A 19,229-nucleotide genomic window follows, 5' to 3' on the forward strand; every position below is an offset into this window, starting at 1 on the left:
TTTATTTTGTTGATTGTGCTATAAACGTATTCACCATTATGTGGTGTGAATTTTGCATAGGCTTGAAGTTGAACCCAACTTCAAGATCTTCCTTCATCACAGTGGTTTTCTCACTAATGAGGCTATGCAGCTCTTGGTGCTTGCACATAATCCCAAGGAGAAAATGTGGTTAGATGGTAAGCAGCCTCAAAACTTAATATACTCATACTTGGCATGATTTAGGACATGTGACTTTTCTGCCACCTTATGTTCAAAATGGAAATGATTTTTCTGACTAAGCCTGGGGACAGATATTCCCATGTTAGAAATGGGATAACTAGGGGGAAGTTAACCTCTTCTCCCAGGGTCAGCCAGCAAGCTGACTGTTCATCACAGAGAGTTTGCCTGGCCCTCTTTTCGCTTCCCTGCTCTGTTTCTGTCATTCTTGCATGAAGTGTGTCATCCATTGGTGAGTGCCCATCCACTTAGACAGATGAAGGAAAAATTGAAGATTTAACAACAAGATTTAATCAAGAGAATGACTCATTTTATCCGAACAATGACAAAATCTGTTTAAACAGCCCTTTCAAAGTAGGTTCAGCAGAACATCAGTTCTATGGGATGCCAATGGGTGTTATACCAGAAAGAGTTCCAGGGTCAAATAAGTTCGGGAGATGCTGCAGTTTAACAGCCACATCTCTCAGATGATAAAGTGCATCGTGAATCAGAGGGAGGAGTAGCTTAGGTTCATTTCCCAAATTTACTTAACCAGGAATCCATCCCAGCTTTTCATAAAGCCCCGCACTGCACTGGAGAATAAGGCTGCCTCTGGATTTAACTTTGTAGGAGCAATATGGGACAGAGCAAGAGGTTAACCTATACCACAGGGATACATGCAGCAACATGCAGATTGTGAGAGAACCCTATGGGACAAATGGCATGGTTTTGTCAACAACAAATCAAGAAAGAGGGCATGGGAACCTATAGCTTAAAAGAGGCAAGAGGCATATCAACTATTCACAATATATGGACTTTAACCTGGAAACTGAGTCAAAGAAATTGTAATGAGAAACAAATTGTAGAACAATAAAGGTAATATGAACACAGACTAGATATTTAGTGATATTGAGGAATTTTGGTCAGTCTTTTTATGTCGTACGGTATTATAATTATGGATTTTTCTTACAGCTATTATATTTCAGAGATACATACTGAAAAATATTTGTAGATAAAAATGTATGATGTGTGTGGTTTGCTTTGAATTATTGGGGGTGCATGGCCACACCACCCTGGATGCTCAAAATCTCTGAGTTAATGGGGGAAAGGGGTATAATAGTTGCATGTTGATAATTGTAGAGGACAGGTAGTGAGTACACTGGACTTATTGTGCTGTTTTCTCTACTTTTTCTATACGTTTGAAATTTTCCATAATAAAGTTAAGACTGTCAAGTGTATAATTACTTTCATATGACTTCATTAGAAATACTTGAGTCCATAACTAATTTAACATATTCCTGCTTAGTCTGTATTCTTCTCTAGCTGCTAATTCACCCCCTCCCTATCCAACCTTTCAAAAAAGTCCAGCCAGACTTCTAAAGAGTATAATCATTCCTGGACTTACAGGTGTGATTTGTTGCAGAACAAAGCAGGTCATTGGTGACATCCTTCTGTATTTGGAGGAGTGTCCCATAGGCTTGCCTGTTTCTTTGCAACGTGGGAATGGAATTGTCCTGCGTGAGCGAATGTGTTCTGGCCTCCAGAAAACACTGGTTGTCTAAGTGGAGGCTCGCGTGCCTATACAAGGTGTCACTCTGCAGCCTATGCTTTGTAGTCACCCGGCTGGAGCGTCCAACAGCAGGTCCATCTTGTGCTACGTGCCCAGGAGCCAGTAGTGCAGGCAGTAAAGGGCAGGGCTCAAAGCAAGGAAAGTGGTGGTTTATTCCAACTGGAAAGGAAGTCCTTATAAAAGCCTCTGTCACCGTTGCTGCAGTTTTAACAAACAGAGATGTGAGATCTATGTGTTTAGTAAACAAAAGGTAATTTTATTCAGGCCAAGCCATTTTAAGATACATAATAATCTCTTCTCTTATTCTCATTCTGTGTACCTCCCTCCCTCCCTTCCCCCAGTCCCCAGGCCACTAACACACCCAGCCCCCTTAGGCTAGTCATGGTGCTGTCTGCTCTGGAAAGTAGCAGGAAAAGCTGATAAGGTGCTGAGGACAGAAATCTCTGGTCTTATCTCTCCTGAGCACATGGTGCCGAGAGTGCATCCTTTTCCTGTTCTAGGACAAGAGACATAAACTGGCCATCTCCGGGCAGCAGGGACTTCAAACAGGGCTTGGGGCCTGCCTCTACTTTCTAGAGGAGCCAGAAAAGAGAAAGTGGGCCGCTGTGTTTTGAAAGTAGTTTTAGTACCAGTAAAGGTTTATGTTGTTTTCTGTATCAGCCACCATAACTTCGTAATAAGATAATCATTTAAGAAAAAGGAGAAAGGAAAAGCAGAGAGGGGGAAGGGAAGGACTGCCCAAACACCCAAGGCTTGCAAGTCACTGGGCTGCTTTGGTTAGTTTTGGCAGGACGTGGGTTTGGCCTGAAAGGATTAGATTTGGGTTTTTGTTTGTTGACAGATCAAGCAAATGGTTTTACGAGCTTTTTTGATAATAAGAAATTCACACACACACACACACACACACACACACACACACGCACGCACGCACACACGCACACACGGCCAAGTGTGGAGGAGAAGAGTGAAATACTGGTTCTTTTTCCCTCTGTCCTTTTTTCCTGCCAGGAATGCAGAATAACTTTCTCTCCCAGACTTTCAGCCTGTGACATCTGGAAAATGGGGTGCAGAGGAGCCTGCCTGTGGGTTGGAGTGTGGGGTGCGGCTGCTGGGGAGGGTGAAGCTTTGCCTCTGGTGCCATGGTCATGAGGGGTGCTGGGGTGGTGGGTGGGGTTGGGCGTCCCATCTCCCCTCGTGGTCTTCTTCCTGGCCCTCAGCAAAGTGGGAAGAGGGGCAGCCTTGTAGCCTCCTCAGCCATCCTGAGCCTCTGGGAAGACCCAGCAGCCACTTCAGACTTCACAATGTTGGCGAGCCCAGGCTCCATACTGTTACCATTTTTGGAAGAAATTGGTCCAGCAGGACAATTCTGACAGCCACTTGTTCCAAAAGTTAATGATGACTTAATTATGTATATTATTTAATATTAAATGTTCTTTTATTCTTGAAAGCTTGTTAGGCTCCTGTTGCTGAATGCTATGAAATTATCTAGGCTACAATGAATGTTAGAATTGTAATGGACCTTAAAAAATACAGCTGTTGTTTTTCGCCTCTGTTCCATAGAGCCCTGAGAACCTTGGGGCCCTCTCCGAGGGGGATGGGGAGGGCAGGGAAGGCTGAGCTGTGAACTTTGGGTTGTCCCAACCCCACCTCAGCCACAGCTCCCATGCAGTGTGATGCATATTGGCTTTAAGTTTAAGATTTGACGAAAGGTGTGTGTGGTACTAGAACTACATTTGAGAAAGCTTTCTGAGTAGCCCTGCCTCCCTGTCTTGCAAGTGACTCCGTTTGAGGCCCAGAAAGGCCAGTGACTTGTCCAGGACCACCCCTTCTGTCAGCTGTGGGTCAGATCTTCTGACAGCTGGATCAGTGCCCCTGCTGCTGCAGTGAATTCAGCACCTGTTTTCTTTCCTCCAGAAGCCAGTGTAGCACCACATGCCACTCAAAGTGCCATCCATAGGCCAGCCGGCGACGGGAAATTAAGAGTAAGCTATTAGAAATTTCTATAGTGGTTTGATAGCGGTTTTTATAAATTGGAACTTGTGGTTTATATAAAGGCTCTCTAAAATTTCATTTTTCTGGTTTTTTTTCTTTTCTTTTTTTTTTTTTTAACAAAAACCTTGGCCCTCAGTGGGTCGGAGATGTAAAAAAGCAAAGAACAAAATGAACAAAAAACTAGTTCTTCGCCCCTGATAGTTTGAGAGGCATTGGCATGCAGGGCATTGAATTTCCACAGACATTGGGTCACTTAGGACTACAACCCTGTCTTGTTACCAACAAGAGGCATGTCTTGCTTTAAGGAATCTTTTTGGATTCTGAACAGGTAGGGAAACAGCGTTTCATGTTCTTTTTCCCTTTAGTGTTTAATATCTTTCTTGCTTATAAAATAAAAACAAATAGCTTGTGTTAATCCAAGATAAGAGCTCATGATAGGATTATATATTTAGTAGCCGTAATAATGTTTATTTGTTATGAGCTCCTTGGAATTGTAATCTCAGTTTAATTGGTTAGGGTTTTTCTTGAATAGAATTGTTTTGTAGGTGGTTTTGTTGTTGTTTACTTTCTGTCTGTTCTAAAAATAAATTGTCCCAGTGTATTACTGTTTTTATTAAGAATACTTAACATGAGATCTGTCCAGTTCATTATTTTCTTTATTCTTTACTTTTTTATTTAGCATGACTCATATGTTCAGAATTTTAGTTTAGGGCCGGCCCGGTGGCGCACTGCTATAGTGCGCCGCTTGGGAAGCGCAGCGGCGCTCCCGCCGAGGGTTCGGATCCCACATACAGACCGGTTCCCGCTCACTGGCTGAGCGCGGTGCGGCCGGTCTCAAAAAGGACAAAAAAACCCCAAAAAACGCAAAGGTCAATGGTTTGGATCCCTGTACTGGCCAGCTGCCAAAAAAAAAAAAAAAACATATTCCTTAAACTGAAGTAAGTTAATTGGCTCATCATGTGTAAACTCAAAGACACTACAAAGAAATAATAAATTTCTGTGATGACAAATATGCAAATTACCTGATTTGATCATTATACATTGTATACATGTATTGAAATATAACTCTATACCAAATAAGTATATACAATCAATATGCGTTAATTAAAAACAAAAACATGGGCTGGATGGTTAGCTGAGTTGGTTAGAGTGTGGTGCTGACATCAAGGTCTGGAGTTTGATTCCTATACTGGCAAGCCTGGAAAACCACACTACAGTCATCAGAAAGACATGTCAAACACGTGGGTATTCTTCTCCCGGTGACTTCAGGTCTGTGAATCAAGGCTTCACTTAGTCCAGAGCAAATCATTCCTTCTTAAGTAGCCCCTGAAGATTCTGCATCAGGAAGATAGATTCTGTATCAGCAAGTACTTAACTAAAACTAATGCCAGCCACATTTTATAGGAAACTGTCCTGTAAAGGTCACTTGTTAAGTAGTTGTGGAAATGACATTTCTTTCAGCTTTGAGAAAGGAAACTCATTCTTTCTCATTAGCTGGCTCGTGCTTTGGTTGTCAGTATTTCAAAGTATGCAAATAAAATCTCTCCCTTACCCTTCTGCTTAAAAATAACAGCTAATGCTGTTGTTTTGTGAGGTTAGAAAAGTAGCTGAGGCATGATATTTGGTAATCTTGTGTCAGACCATTTTTTATGCTCAGTAATTTTGGGGAGGTGGGGAGTGCTGGCCAGTATGGGTGCCGGGGACCAGCCCCAGCACAGAGATTGTGAGGTCCCCACTGGTAAGGAATCCCCCAAAAGGGAGGAAAGGCAGTGTCGGCGATGGATGGACAGCAAACACACAGACTCAAGGGATCTGCTGAATGCTGACACTTTNAAAAAAAAAAAAAAAAAAAAAAAAAAAAAAAAAAGAATTGAGAGAAGGGACATATTTTTTTGTCAATCAACTGTATTAGCCTAAATTAATTTACCTTTCTTTTAAAAATAATTTTGACTGATTATTCCAGATAACTATTTATTCTCTAGTCATTTTATTTTCTAAAATGATCTTTATTGTCTAAAAAGATTTGAGATTCTCTAAAATCTTCAAAAACTGCTATGCTTTCCATAATAAGGACCCTATATTTAAGTTGTCATGATTCGTAAGCAATTTTTAAGTATCCTGTGGAGTGAAGATGGAAGAGACAGAACTCTCTGGAAGCCCCTGCTTCTGTTCTTTGAGATTCAGGTGCTGGCCTTCAGCCGTCTACAAAAGCTGCTTGTCCTGCCTCAAGAGAGCAGGTGACCTAGAATTGTAAAATACAGTCAATCCGGATTATTTTTAGACGTCATTCAAGGAAGTTGGCTCCTAGGTCGCATTGATCATTTCTGGCTCAGGAGGAGCCTCGTTTATCTTCTGGTGGCCAGTGTGTTGTGTGAAGTTGTCACATGAGTCACTGCAGCTTCCCAGGCCTAGGGACCTTTTTCGGGAGGCAGGAAGCCTGCTCCTCTTTCTCTCTCCCCTTTTTTCCCCAGAGGCTGTATGACTCTTGTCAGTGACTCTGATGTCAGTTACTTGAGCTCTGTTGCCATAGAGAACCTTTCTTTTAAAACATGTTTATGTTGGTGTTTATTAATAAGTGGTAGTTTGAGCAGCTGACTGGGCAGACAGGAAAAAATAAAACGAAGAGCTTTGTTGGCGCTGGCCTCCATGTGAGGAGTTTGACATTATTTGTATTTCTCTAAAAGTGAAAAGCAGGATGATCTCTCCTTCCCTGTTCCATTATCTTCTCTGAAATGTCCAGTTCTTTTGTCTGAATTTGTACATTCCAAGCAAAGTCGTTATGCCTCATTATTAGAAGGATATCTTTGCGTATTTATAGCATCTTTGAGAGTTCTCCTTCATGTCAGGTGACTTCATAACTGAACTTTTTTCTGGTCTGCCACCCTTTGCTGCTCGAACACAGGCAGCACTTAATCTGTACTGTTCACTGGCATAATTCAGTAAGATAGGCATTCCATCACTGGAGAGAGACCGAGGTTGAGGACTTCATTGCAGCCCAAACCCTCTAGTTCCGTGTGTGTGTGTGTGTGTGTATTCTCAAAAAACATCTGACTTTTCCAGAAGTCAGCAGTGCAGTACTCATAGAAGCAGATCATATTTTATAATAAATTTATTCATTTATTTATTCAGTCAGCAAATTTTTATTTAGATTTGTATAACTAGAGAGAAGACAAATTTCCACAAAATTTTTACTGATTAAATTCAAAACTTTATAGATACTGATATTTGACATTCATATAATTTTTTTATGTCATAAAATATTCTTTTGATTTTCCCCCCAACTATTTAGAAATGTAAAAATCATTCGTAGCTTACAGTGTGTACAAAGATAGGCCCACAGCCATAGTTTGCCATTCCCATGGCACGCATTTCTCCAGAGAGAATCTCTGGAACCCCTGCAGGTACGCTTCTAACACATGCCTTGGGTTCCTCTACCAGTTTGCATGTGCACACACACAGCTTCTACATGTGTTTTCCAGTTGAGCTGCTGTGTAAATCTTTGTTATATCTTTGATTTTTAACAACTCTTCAAATCAAAGTTTCCCTTCAGTCGATGGAGTTTTGTATTTGTTTTTGACTCTCCTGTGGTACTTGCTAATGCTAAAAGTGATTGTGTATCCCTGGCTGGTTATGACCAAGACTATGTGTGTTTAGCTTAACTCCAGATGTGAGTGAGGGATGTCTTGGAAAAAAAGTGCAAGATTTCACACTTGAGTGAACTTTTTGTGAGTACGAAAATAGCTCTCAGTCCATGATGCACCTAGTGATTTTAATTATATGGAAACCACGAAGGAAATCATAAAACCGCAGAGGTGCCGCAGAAGCAAGAGGTGCCAAGGGGGTGGCGTGACCCGTGCCTCTCGTGCTGAGCCCCTGCCTCGCTGCAGCTTCAAGCAGACCCGTTTTGATGGCTCCTAGAAGCAGAAGCTTTCCCAGCTTGTGTTTTCAGCTCATGATGCAGTGTAGGCTTCACCTGCGACCAGGGGCTTCCAGTGAAACGTCCATCCAGCTGCTTGCCTTCTCCAAACGAGCTGCCACCTTTGCCTCCCATGTGCCCTAGAACTCTCTTGCTCTCCAGCCTTCTCTTTGGTGGCTCTGCAGACCATTGCTTGTGTCCAGCTGATCCCACAGCATGTGGCAATTCCCATACCACGCATCTTACTTTTTCCAGTTGACTTATCCCCTGGAAGGTGACTCTACTAACATGTGAAATGATAGACCAGGAGAAATGTGTGGATCATTTGAGTTCCTGTGTATCAGTAAGGGCCACAGGGAGCAAGTGGCTGATCCCACCCAGTGGCATTCAGTGTACTTTGCAGTAGTTGGAGACGCAGTTTGCATCATGAGGCACAGTGGTACTTGACTGGAGGGGAACAGTTTCATCTGGTTGGGAAGAACCTGTACTCAAAATGCTGATTCTCTTTCTCTTCCACCCTTCCAAACCTCTTCTCAACGCAGACCTGCCTGGTGAGCAGGTTCATGCTGACAGACAGAAAGTGGGTTCAGTGGTGTTGGGAGTTTGTCACAGCCACGGTCAGCTGGATTGGAGTCTCTGTGCTTTCCTAGAGCACCCACTGCACCTTTGCTCCTCATTAGAGGGCTGTGCAAAATAGAGATGAAATGAAAATGGTTCCTATTCTCAAGGAATGTATTATTTCCCTGGGAAGACACTTGCAAGGCAAATTATGCAAAACCAGAAAGTAGAAGTGACAAATTGCTAGTCAGAGGTAGTGAGCACAAGATGATGTTCTACAAGGGGTCAGGCATGTTGGAGGAAGCAGTCTTACGCTTGGCATTTAAGAACATGATGCATGTGACTTACATGTACGTGATCTGCTGTATGAGTTGCATGAGATGTCACGTGGTATTAAGTGCCTGTCACTGAAGTGTTTTAAAGTTTGTCAAATTAGCACATACATCCACTTGACAAAGTATGACTTTTTAAAAGCAGGAGGTAAAACCCAAGTCCACCTTCCCACCTGAGGCAAAAATCCCTTTGGGCAGGTGCTGGACAGCAGCCATCAGCTGATAGCCTCAGTTGCTAAACCCATTGCCCTGGAGCTCTGGGAGTCTCCTCTTGCTGAGAAGAGTTCATAGAAGGATCGCCATTGCAGCAGGGCTGTGTCTTAATGTGGAAATCGGGGAGCTTCAATTGTGCCATCACTTCAGACCAGCAGGCTGACAGGCATTCTCGGAAGCCCGTCCCTGGACTGGTATGTTTGCCATAAGTAGGAAGGTCTTATATGTGCAGTGTACCTGCTCCACACACCTCACTAAGTTCTCCATGCCCCAAAAGATACTAACGACCTTCTTCAGAGAATAATAAAGAGAATCCTCTCTATTGGGCATCTTATGGACTATCTGTCTCATATGCATGTCCGAGTGACACAGGAGCAAAGGCCACAGTGACCCTGGAAGAGCTCTCACGCTCAGTTGAGTGACATAGCCTCAGACAGAATGCCTAAAAGGCACGGAACCACACATAATTCTGTGCACATTTGACAGACGTTGGCACGCCTAGTTTAGAGTATCTTTTGGGGACCTGAGAGGATTGTGCCACGTTGTAATTATGTCTTAGGGGCTCTCTGCAAGGTCATCTCTCCCCTGCATCCACTCTTTTTTTCTTTCCTCGGTGGTAAATCAGAATTGACAGAGATTGGCTTAGGCATCACGGTTCTCCAGCTCTGATCATGGCACAGGGTGTGTGCCATGAACACTCGGATCTCCCTCTCACTGAGGAGAAAGCTGAATGGACGGAAGGGAGCTGACAGCAGCATGCACCACCACAAGCCGTAACCAGCCGCCTGTGTTGAAGTGTCATGTGGAAGCTGTCCAGCACCTGCCCAAAGGGATTCTTGCCTCAGGTGGAAAGGTGGACTTGGTTTTTACCTCCTGCTTTTAAACAGTAATACTTTGTCAAGTGGATTACATGCTAATGTGACAAATTTTAAAACACTTAAGCCTGTTATTTTTTATTTATATGAAATGCAAACTGTATGATGTAGCTTTTTTTTCCTCTTTAAAAAGTAGCATCAGGGGCCGGCCCGGTGGCGCACTGCTACAGTGCACTGCTTGGGAGCGCGGCGGCGCTCCTGCCAAGGGTTCGGATCCCACATACAGACCGGTTCCCGCTCACTGGCTGAGCGAGGTGCGGGCGCAACACCGAGGGTTGCGATCCCGTTGCCGGTCCCGGTCCGGTACGGGCGCGACACTGAGGGTTGCGATCCGTTGCCGGACACGAAAAAAAATAAAAATAAATAAAAAAATAAAAAGTAGCATCAGTGTTTGTTGACATTGTTTCTACATGGAGCATCATCAGTTAACTTCTGCCCTCCTCAAAGATAAGCTTGGGCCTTGGTCCCTGGATTATAGGGCCATTGATACCTGTTGTTGGGGTAGCTCTGAAGAGAGGTGACAAGTGAGTTTGAGTTTGCAGGCTGGAGTCAGTATACCAGTGGAAGGAGCAAGGACTTTGCACTGGTGGCTTTAGGCCGGATCCCACTTCTGCCACTTCCAGCCATAAGCCCTTCCGGGCCGTGAGCCCTTCCACAAGTGAAGTGCTTTGAGTCTCTCTTTCTGTCTGTGTAAAATGGTGAGATTGCCTCTCCCCAGGTTGCTGAAAGAGTTGCATGAGATTTCACATGGTATTCAGTGCCTGTCACATTGACAATAGCCGAGTTCTTCAGCACACCCAGGTGTGGTCACTTAGGGTGACGTTTCCTCCGTGACTGAGCAGAGCAGTCCTGCGAGGCTCTTCTGGCAACACTGTCAAGGCTTTGTGAAGTGACAGGTCTTCTAAGTAGTCTGAGCTCTAATCCACAGAATGCTTATTGAATGAGTAGAATGAAGGCCCTATTATCATTTGGGAAAACCAATCATCAATTTTTTTTTTTAATACATACAAGGGTACCAAAAGTTTCATAGAAAAATAGAATTAAAATATAGTACGAATCTTTCCATGAACTTTTGGAGTTACCCTTGTACTGTGTGCACTTATCAGCTCTGAAGGAAGTGAGGGATGGGGGCTTCCTATGAACAGAGACGGCCAACCCATGAAAGTTTTTTAGAACAGTCTGAGAAAGCTCCATTTTATATTTCAAAAAGAAGTCACTTTTAAAATATATGAAAAATATTTCAAGGTTCTAAATGTGCCTTTGTGTTTTTCTTATTATTTGGTGAAAGTAGAGCGGTGGATATATTACAAATTTAGGGAGAGCAGTTTTTAAACCGTTCTGTGAATTCCCTTGCCATTTCCCTTCCTTGTTCACCAAACTCTTTCTTTGAAAAGCGCCTTCATATGAGGTATCCTGTGTGGTCCTGGACGTGCACAGTTACATGTGACACGCCCTGCCCCATAGCCCAGCTGAGCGAGGAGGAGACCTGCAGGGTGCCCTGGCCGGACTCCCCTCCTGCGTACGTCATTACCTGACCGCTGTTAGAACTCCTGGCATCAGAGCAGGACTTCAGGAACCCTGGACAGTGCAGTTGGAAAAGCTGAACTGGGGGTCGCCGGTGTTTTTGTTCCGGAAGCTCCCCTTGTTTTCAGTTCCCCTGTTAGCACCTTTAGCATCTTCCCCACAGTCTACCTTTTGAGAACAAAAATTTAGGGTATGTGAAGGGTCAATAGAGATTTTCAACCAAGGTGTATACAAAGAGAACTTTCAAAACCGTAACTACATAGGAATTTATTATTTTTTCAAGTTGCAGCTTCTTACTACCTTTTTCAGAAGGATAAGTGTTGGGATGATTTTCCAGGTCTTAGGTTTAAAATAGATTCATATTTCAGTTAATAGTCACTAAGGTTTTTTGTTTTTATTGATTTTAGTTTCTTTGTAGTATCATTTTTTTCAAGTGAATTCTTGAAAATTATTCCATTATCGCAGCATAGTGTTGGGCTCTCCCCATTCTCCTGAGCAGTATTACTGGGTGGGATCTTGACAGTGTGCTTTCTCACAGGTGGTGAGTAATGTTATTTTCACGGGTAGACCGTAGCTGTGTTGCTATCACTTCTCCATCTCAGCTTGACAGGCACATGATAGTTTTCTGTGAACTGGGCTACTCTGTGCTACTTGCTTGTACTTCTGCACTGTGCCTCCTCTGCTGTCTTGTGTCACAGAGTAATGGCCAGCCCAGGTGTCTTTTCAGCCATCAGTAAACCTTAGCCCTGCAAGGGACCTTAGAAGTCACCCAATGTAACCTGCTTATTTTACTTGATTAGGAAACTGAGGCCCAGAGAGGTTATGGTATTTATCTGAGAACCTCCATTAGTTAACAGCAGGAATTGGAATTTAAAAAGAGAGAGAGATGTTTTCTGAATCCCTCAGCTTAATCAAATGTTTGGCAAGATCATTAGTTAACCATATCTCCCTTGGTAGTATTATGTGGAACAGGAAATTTTCAAGTTATTTGTTATTTGTAATAGTTTTGGGAACACCTCTAGCAAATTGGGACATTCTCAAAGCTTATGAAATAGTGAAAGTCACATTTAAATATTGCAGATTTTTTTTTTGAGGTTGTGACGTGTGTTTACTGAACACGTGGGAAGGTTCAAGTCGTTCCTCTTTCAGAATACTGCAAAGTAACCGGCGCCTCTCTCGATGCTTGCTCACTTTGAAATAGAGGCCAGATATGAAAAGGGTTAGTTTTCTTGAAAAGGCATATATTTTGTTATGAGATGCCATGGTTAAGAACACGTGCCAGGGAATGTAATCTCTGTGGTAAAACCGGGTTCTGATTTCAAGTGTATGAAATATGAGTCCTGGGCATTGTTCCTGCAGGAATCAGATTTTCAACATAGTACCCCCTTGTGTGTGTGGTTTTTTAAAATACGTACATTGCTGTAGTATGGGAGGGAGGCTGCCCCAGCACTAAACAGCTCTGTCCAGCAGATCTTTGTTTTGCTTGTGTTTTGCTGGGAGAAAGAGGATTTGGGTGCTGGCACCTCTCTGGCTTGCCTCCATGTTCTGCTAAGCGAGGTGTGCAGTGGTCCAGGCTGGTACGCCCCTTCTCCTTACAGGAGTTGATCATGAGCGTTCTTATTTTCTGGGATTAGATAGACCTGCTGAATTTACCACATGACTCAAAAACGGTGTGATACTTTCTAATACTTAGAAGTGCGGGATTAACACAAGCAATTGGTCTCCAGGATTAAACTGATAAAAGCAAGAGTTGAGAAGGCGATAAATAGGCATGCAGGGTAAGGAGCCTTGGTGAGTGCCTCGGATGCAGGTTTCCAGCCCACAGGCTGCTGCAGCAGTGACCCACGGACAGTAGGCCCTGGAATGTGGCTGGAGAGCTGAGAGCTTCGTGGCACACACAGCCGCCTGGTCAGCTGGTGTTTCTGTGTAGCTGTGGGCCTGACTTCATGTGGGAGGCAAGGTTATGTCCGTCACACGGGGACTGACTAGCTCTAGGACAGCCTCAAGAGAGTTTTCACTCTGCTCTGCAAAAATTCAGCTCTCTTTCAACATTTGAGGAGCACAGAGACAAAGCGACCTACTTTTTGTCTTCCGGGGCAGCTATTTTTTATTTTTCTCAAAATTACCTGATGGGATTCCAGCAAAAATTGAGTGCTGATAAAATTTAAACTTTGTCCGAGAACTCAGTTGATTTATTCCACATGTTCTGCATTTTATACTTTGAAATTCCAAAATTAACCACATGATTTTGGTTTTATAGCCCAGAGGCTAAAAAATATAAGGTTAGTGTGTTGATTTGCTAAGTCGTGATGTTGACAGAGGTACCCTTTGGTGAGAGCTGTCTGGGGCAGTTGCACTCAGGGCCAGTCCGTCATTGATACAGTACTGGTTCTGCTGGGATTGCAAGTGGACGCTGCTTCTGGTGCTGCCTAGCTGGTTTTGAGGTCCGTGTGTCAGGGAAATACACGGCTCGTCGATGTGTGTTGGTTTGTATTTAAGTTAGCTGACCAGGCATAACTTCACCTGCCAAGTTCAGAGTAATGTGTAGAATCTTTATTTGGAAACTGCTTTATTCAGGAGATATTTCCCACCCTGCCAGCATGAAGGGGTGGAACAGCAACCTCTTCTGTGAGGAGACATGGATGTGGAGGAAGGGTACAGGTCACTGAAAGCCTGGGGCCAGTGTTGTTGTTTAGCGATATGATCGCTGTGAAGGTCCCTGAGGGGAGTTGCTCTGGACGTGGCCAACTCGGTGCCCGCTGGCCTGGAGCCCTGCAGCCAGCAGGCCTTCCTCTCCTGCCGTGCTGCCCGTTCCTATGGCCCGTGGGTGACGCCAGCTGTCCCATTCATTTACTCCACCTCCTCGTTAGTAGCTTTTTCTTGCTCTTCAGGGTGTACAGTGAGATGTATTTCCTTAAAGTTATAGTGTAAACCCCACTTAATTCCAGCTGTTTCAAGTAAGACATTTTTCAAATTTAACAACATCACTGACAGCACCGTGGGAATCCAGTCTGGTCAGAGTGGGGTGGCCCCTCTCTGCCCCAGAGGGAAGGAGTGGCTCTCGGCCGAGGGGAAGCCTGTGCGCTCCCACCCAGGTGCCTTCTCTTTGGGGGCAGCTGCCTGCTTGGCCGTGCTCTGAACATCAGGGAGGAGGACGGAGTCCCTGATGGTCCAGGTTCCAGGTTGGATTTGGCTTCTGTCCTCATGGGAAGGGTTAAGTAGCATCTAAGTTTCCAGGTCAACATACAAAGACCTGTGCAATCATAATGGAGCTGAAACTAGTGTCTAACAAAATCACGAAGCTGCAGAACTGCTGTGTCCTTGTTTCCTACAGAAGACTCTGGGAACCAAATCGCCGTTTATAATGTTGTTTCTAGGGGGATGTTTAGTCAGAATTACATATAGGTGACTTGCCAGCTAACTTCTTAAGTTAGCCTCTGTCTGTTCACCTGCTACCCCGCGTAGTACTCAGCTGGAGTGTGTGGCTGCCTTGCCCTGTGCTTTGCGAGAGATAGGAGGGGAGATAGGAGGGGAACCCGTCTCTTAGCCCCGTGTCCTAACTGCTGCCTGTGCGTGGCTCCACGTGGGGTCATCCTGGGACCCGGGAGAGTGAACGCTGGGTGCCATGTGTGCGTGGCTCTATGTGGCGCCCTCCTAGGTGCTGGTAGAATGAAGGGTGAATACTTAACTGCTCTTTAACTCTTCTCCCCACCATAGGACGATTCCAGCCCCAGCACTCCGGATGGGGATGACACCTCCACCATGACGACCACCAGTGCCTTCACTATCCAGGAGTACTTTGCCCAGCAGATGGCCAAGCTGCAGAACAAGCCACAAGGAACAGCTTCAGGGCCTGATATTCCAGAGACCCCAGTGGAATGGAAAAGGGGAAAGAAAGGAAACAAAGAGGCAACAGATAAAAATGTGGAGAATTACCCCCAACCCAAGGTCAAGCGGCCTAAAAGGAAAAAGCCTGAGGAAGGAGAGGAGAACCGTGAGCCTGCGGCCGGGAAGAGGGGAGCTCCTGCTGAGCAGCAGCTCAGGGCCACCCGTGGGGACGAGAATGCAGACACTTCTGCTGAGGTCAGTGAGGATAGTGGGAGGCCACCAGAGGACCAGGATTTTGCCTCAAAGCTCAAAAAAAGGAGAGAAAAGAAAAATGTGCGAAAGCCAGTGGTGGTAGCAGTGGACACTTGGCTAGATGAATCACCAGTGAGAAAGAAGAAGAAAAAGAAGAAAGGTTCCAAGTGAACCCTCTCGAGCCAGGGCTCCCCACCATTCAGCTGCCGGTCGCTGCCAGGGCAACCCCCTTGGCCCAGAGTCAGCGAGGAGTCAGCCCCGATGGTCTGGGCACATCTGTTAACATGCCCATGATTGCTGAGTCTCGCCCTCTCACCATGTTTCCCAAATCATATTTCCAGAAGAACTGTTTTTAGTGTTTCAAATTGTAGCTCTTATAAACAGATAAATTTCTGTGTAAACTCTGAGCCCATCACCACGAGTGTTTATTTGTACCCATCTGAAACAGCTGGTCATGTGTGCCTGTGCCGTGTGCGGGGACACCTTGCTCTGCCTTTGCCCTGGGTCTCCTTCAGTAATAGCGAGTTGCTCTCTTTCTGAAGGACTCGGTCTAATTAAAGGATTAAGAGGCAATAGTTTGGATTCGGGTAGTTCCTTTTGTTCTATAGCCAACTGTATATTCTTACCAGGTAGGCATTATATGATCATGTTCCCAAATCAGAGTGTTTCTGCTGTGCTGCATTGAGTTTTGGTTTTGATGGGGAGACTGTTCCAGTGCTGTCTCTTCCACTAAGCAGCAGCAGCCACATGCTGTGAAGTCTTTGCCCCACGCTGCACGGCCTCAGGAGCAGTTGACAGGGATACCCTAACCTTCCACTCTTGCAGGAGGAGGCCTCTTGTGCAGCTCACACTGAGTGTCGGTAGCTTTGTATTTCCATGTCGGGGTCCTTAGAACAGGTTGCCTTGAGTGGGCTCTGGCTGACTGATGGTGATCAGAAGGTCCTCTGAGGTTCAGAACCTGAGAGGCTAAGACCATGAAATCCATGTTGTCTCCAGGTCAGCCGTCTCCACAGGGAGGCTGCCTTGGGAAGTCTCAGAAGTGTGAATATGGTGTGAGTGGGGAGGACACCTTCCAGTCCTGCTCAGACCAAATGGTGGCCCTCTCTGCATCTGTGCTGCCTTCCTGCCATGCCCCGGCCTGCCCTTGTGTGGACTGTTGCCGACACTCGTCCTGCTGGACCACAGATGGAAGGAAGATCCTGCTAGAGATGGAGAGCGAGCCTGTCCCTCCCCTCCCCAGGCCCTCTCTTCTGCCTCTTTATTCTCTTGATCTCTTCCTTCTTTCGTTTTTGCCCTTGGGTGCTTTGATTCCCTCTTTCTCCCTCTCCTCTGATGTTTACTCCCACTTTTTTGGGCCCTTTCCCAGTTCCCTGCCTCCCCTCCTGCCTGACTGTCTTGCAGCTGCGCGGCCCTGCTTCCCATGGGCTGTCGGAAGAGCCGTGGGGCATGGCGGGCTGCCTGCGCGGGTGGCTTTCTTTTCACTTCGTTTAGAGATCTCTACTGGCAGCAGGAGCTAGAACTTGCCCACGCCGCAGTGACCTCTTGCCCTTGGTTTTAGTTCTCGAGGGCATACATTAGATAAGAAGCTGGTCCTGAGATTCTTGAAATTTAGAAAATACATGAAGAACGTTGGCTTTTAGTTTCTAAGAATACTTAACGGTACTAATTGTTTAAAAAGACACATGCTTGAAAAGAACCTTAAGATCGTCTAAAGAGTTCAGAGCCTGAGGACAGAGCTGTATCATGTCCCCCAGAGTTTAGAATCCCAGGCCAATAAAGCCCCAAAGATTTTTAAAGTCAGTTTTCTTCACAGAGGTAACATGCCCAAGTTACCTCTGCTTGTCCTGTCTTGTATGTGGAACTGGAGATCCAGAAGGGAGTAGAAACAGATGGAACCTAGAGGGAGCATCTTTTAAAAACATATATAGACGGATTTTTTTTTTTTTTTTTTTTTTTTTTTTTTGTCGTGTTGACTTTAACTTCCTTTACTGATTAAAGACGAGAAGATCCAGGAGAATGTACCAAGTGGTGTGCGGCAGTGTGTAGGAGGCAGGTGAGGTGCGCGCAGGTGAGACCAGGTGAGGGGCTGGCGGGAGGGCAGAGAAGGCAGGTGTGCCGGGGCCTCGGTAGCTCCTGGAGTTGGATCCCACAGCAGCTGCACTGCAAGTTTGCTTACGTGCAGCTTTTAGTTCTTCTATTGGGCTGGAGAAAGGACTCTCAAACAATTTTAATAATCGAGTGGGTGGGTAGCCTGAGAACAAAGCGTGTGCTCGGCAAAGAGCAATGTGTCCATTCGTTTTGAAGGAGATGGAGACTTTATCTTCTGTTGAAATCCTCAGCTTTCATTCTTCCCACTGTCTCTCTTTCAGGCCACTTAGTTTTCTGGATCTAAGTGGAAGTTAGAACAATGAAGCCAGTCCTCTGAGAATTGCATTTCATAGGCTTGGTACTTTTTTACTTGTTAGCATATGGACCCCTCTTTTTGCTTTGAATTATTTCACTAGGTAGAAACAGCATTCACTTTATATTCTTCAGTGCTTTCCTTTGTGTCCTTCAGTTTTAAGAGGAAAAGTAGGTTTCTAGGAAAAGATTTATCCAGTGAAGCTCTTCCATGTTGTCTTGCAGCAAATTCTTTCCTTTTCTGTTAATTTTAATAGATAGTTATTAATTTATGAGGTCTATGTGCGTGGTCCTATTCCAAGCACTTTAAATAAGTCAACTTAGTCCTCAGGCAGCTACCAGTGAGGTAACCATTATTACTATCCCCTTTCACAGAAGAGCCCCTCTGAATTTTCCTAATTAGATTTTTACTGCCCCCAGAGACCCAGCAACACTCAGTCCCCTCTGCCATAGTCACAACCCCATGCTCCTTTTTCCCTCTCCTAGCCCTTTCCACACCCAGCATCACTTCATTTCACAAGATTCTCCATCGCTAATGCTCTTCACGTATCATTGTTACTTCTAAAGGGGAATGTATTTGAAAGCAGCCAGCAAACTACAGAGTTTTACAATTAATTTGAGTTAGTATTATTTGTGTGAGCTGCAGAAAATACTTTTCGGTACACTGCAGATGGGAAATTCTCTATGGATTTTTCTTTTCAACGTGGTCAACAGGTTGGTAGGAAATGTGTAAGTCAGCCTCTTAAAACCTACTTGCAATTGTGTGAAAGCAGAATTTCTTCTAATTTGTAGAAAATTGATACTTTTGAAAGGTGAAACCCACACAAGCACTTGTTTTCTAGCACAGTCCATCCCTCTGCCTCTCTGTCCTCCTCCATGTGTTCATGACTGGCAGGAGCACGCTGAGACCTGTTCTCAGAAAAGAAACAGCATCAGAGAAATGTTTCAGCACAATCTCTCCAAGTGATCTCAGCTCTTGGATCAACAAGCAGCGGCCACATTTAGATCTGAGTAAGAACTTTCTCCCTGCTACCCTGTTTATCTGCAGGTTCTGCAGCCGCTGCAGTTTGGAGCCTGTTGTGCTGGCATGCGGGGCTGGGGAGGACAGCTGCGGTGCTCCAGCATGTGGTTTTATAGTGCTCGATTATTAATGTGCAAATTAGTACCATGTCCTAATAAAGATGATGACTAAACTCCTTGCATAAAATTATACAGTCTATTCAGGAAGTATTGAATATGCTAAAATGATGTGCACAAAGCCTTCATGGGACCAGAATGAGGGGGAAATGCTGGAGAGAGAGCATGTAAAGAAGGGGTGGGGATGGGGCTGCACCGGGGTGCCAGCAGTGTGGACAGCTGCAGCTGTGGGCTGCTGCAGACATGGCCTGCTAGCTGTCTCCTCCCCCCAAGCTGAGCTGTGTGTTAAGTGTCAGCAGTGAACTTCCAAGGAAAACTGCAGTGAATTCCTTAACCGAGGGCAGAGTTTTGTAATTGGTTGCATTTGAAGTTTTCTGTTTGCATTTTCTGTATTGGGATTTCTTAGAGGGAGGGACATGGATGCTGAAAAGCAGTTA

At 44.9% G+C, this 19,229-nt stretch overlaps 1 protein-coding gene across 1 annotated transcript in view; it reads left to right on the plus strand.

Annotated features, from left to right (window-relative positions):
* PINX1 (PIN2/TERF1 interacting, telomerase inhibitor 1) overlaps positions 1-15,828 on the plus strand; it is an 87,744-nt gene extending 71,916 nt beyond the window's left edge. Inside the window, exon 7 of the mRNA XM_008572040.1 lies at positions 14,893-15,828. Within this exon, the coding sequence (XP_008570262.1) occupies positions 14,893-15,426 (534 nt within the window). The 3' untranslated portion in view covers positions 15,427-15,828. The remainder of the gene's footprint in view (positions 1-14,892) is intronic.
* The last annotated feature ends 3,401 nt before the right edge of the window (positions 15,829-19,229 follow it).

The sequence above is a fragment of the Galeopterus variegatus genome, unplaced genomic scaffold (assembly GCF_000696425.1).
Source record: "Galeopterus variegatus unplaced genomic scaffold, G_variegatus-3.0.2 Scaffold748, whole genome shotgun sequence".
In the NCBI taxonomy this organism is placed as follows: Eukaryota; Metazoa; Chordata; class Mammalia; order Dermoptera; family Cynocephalidae; genus Galeopterus; species Galeopterus variegatus.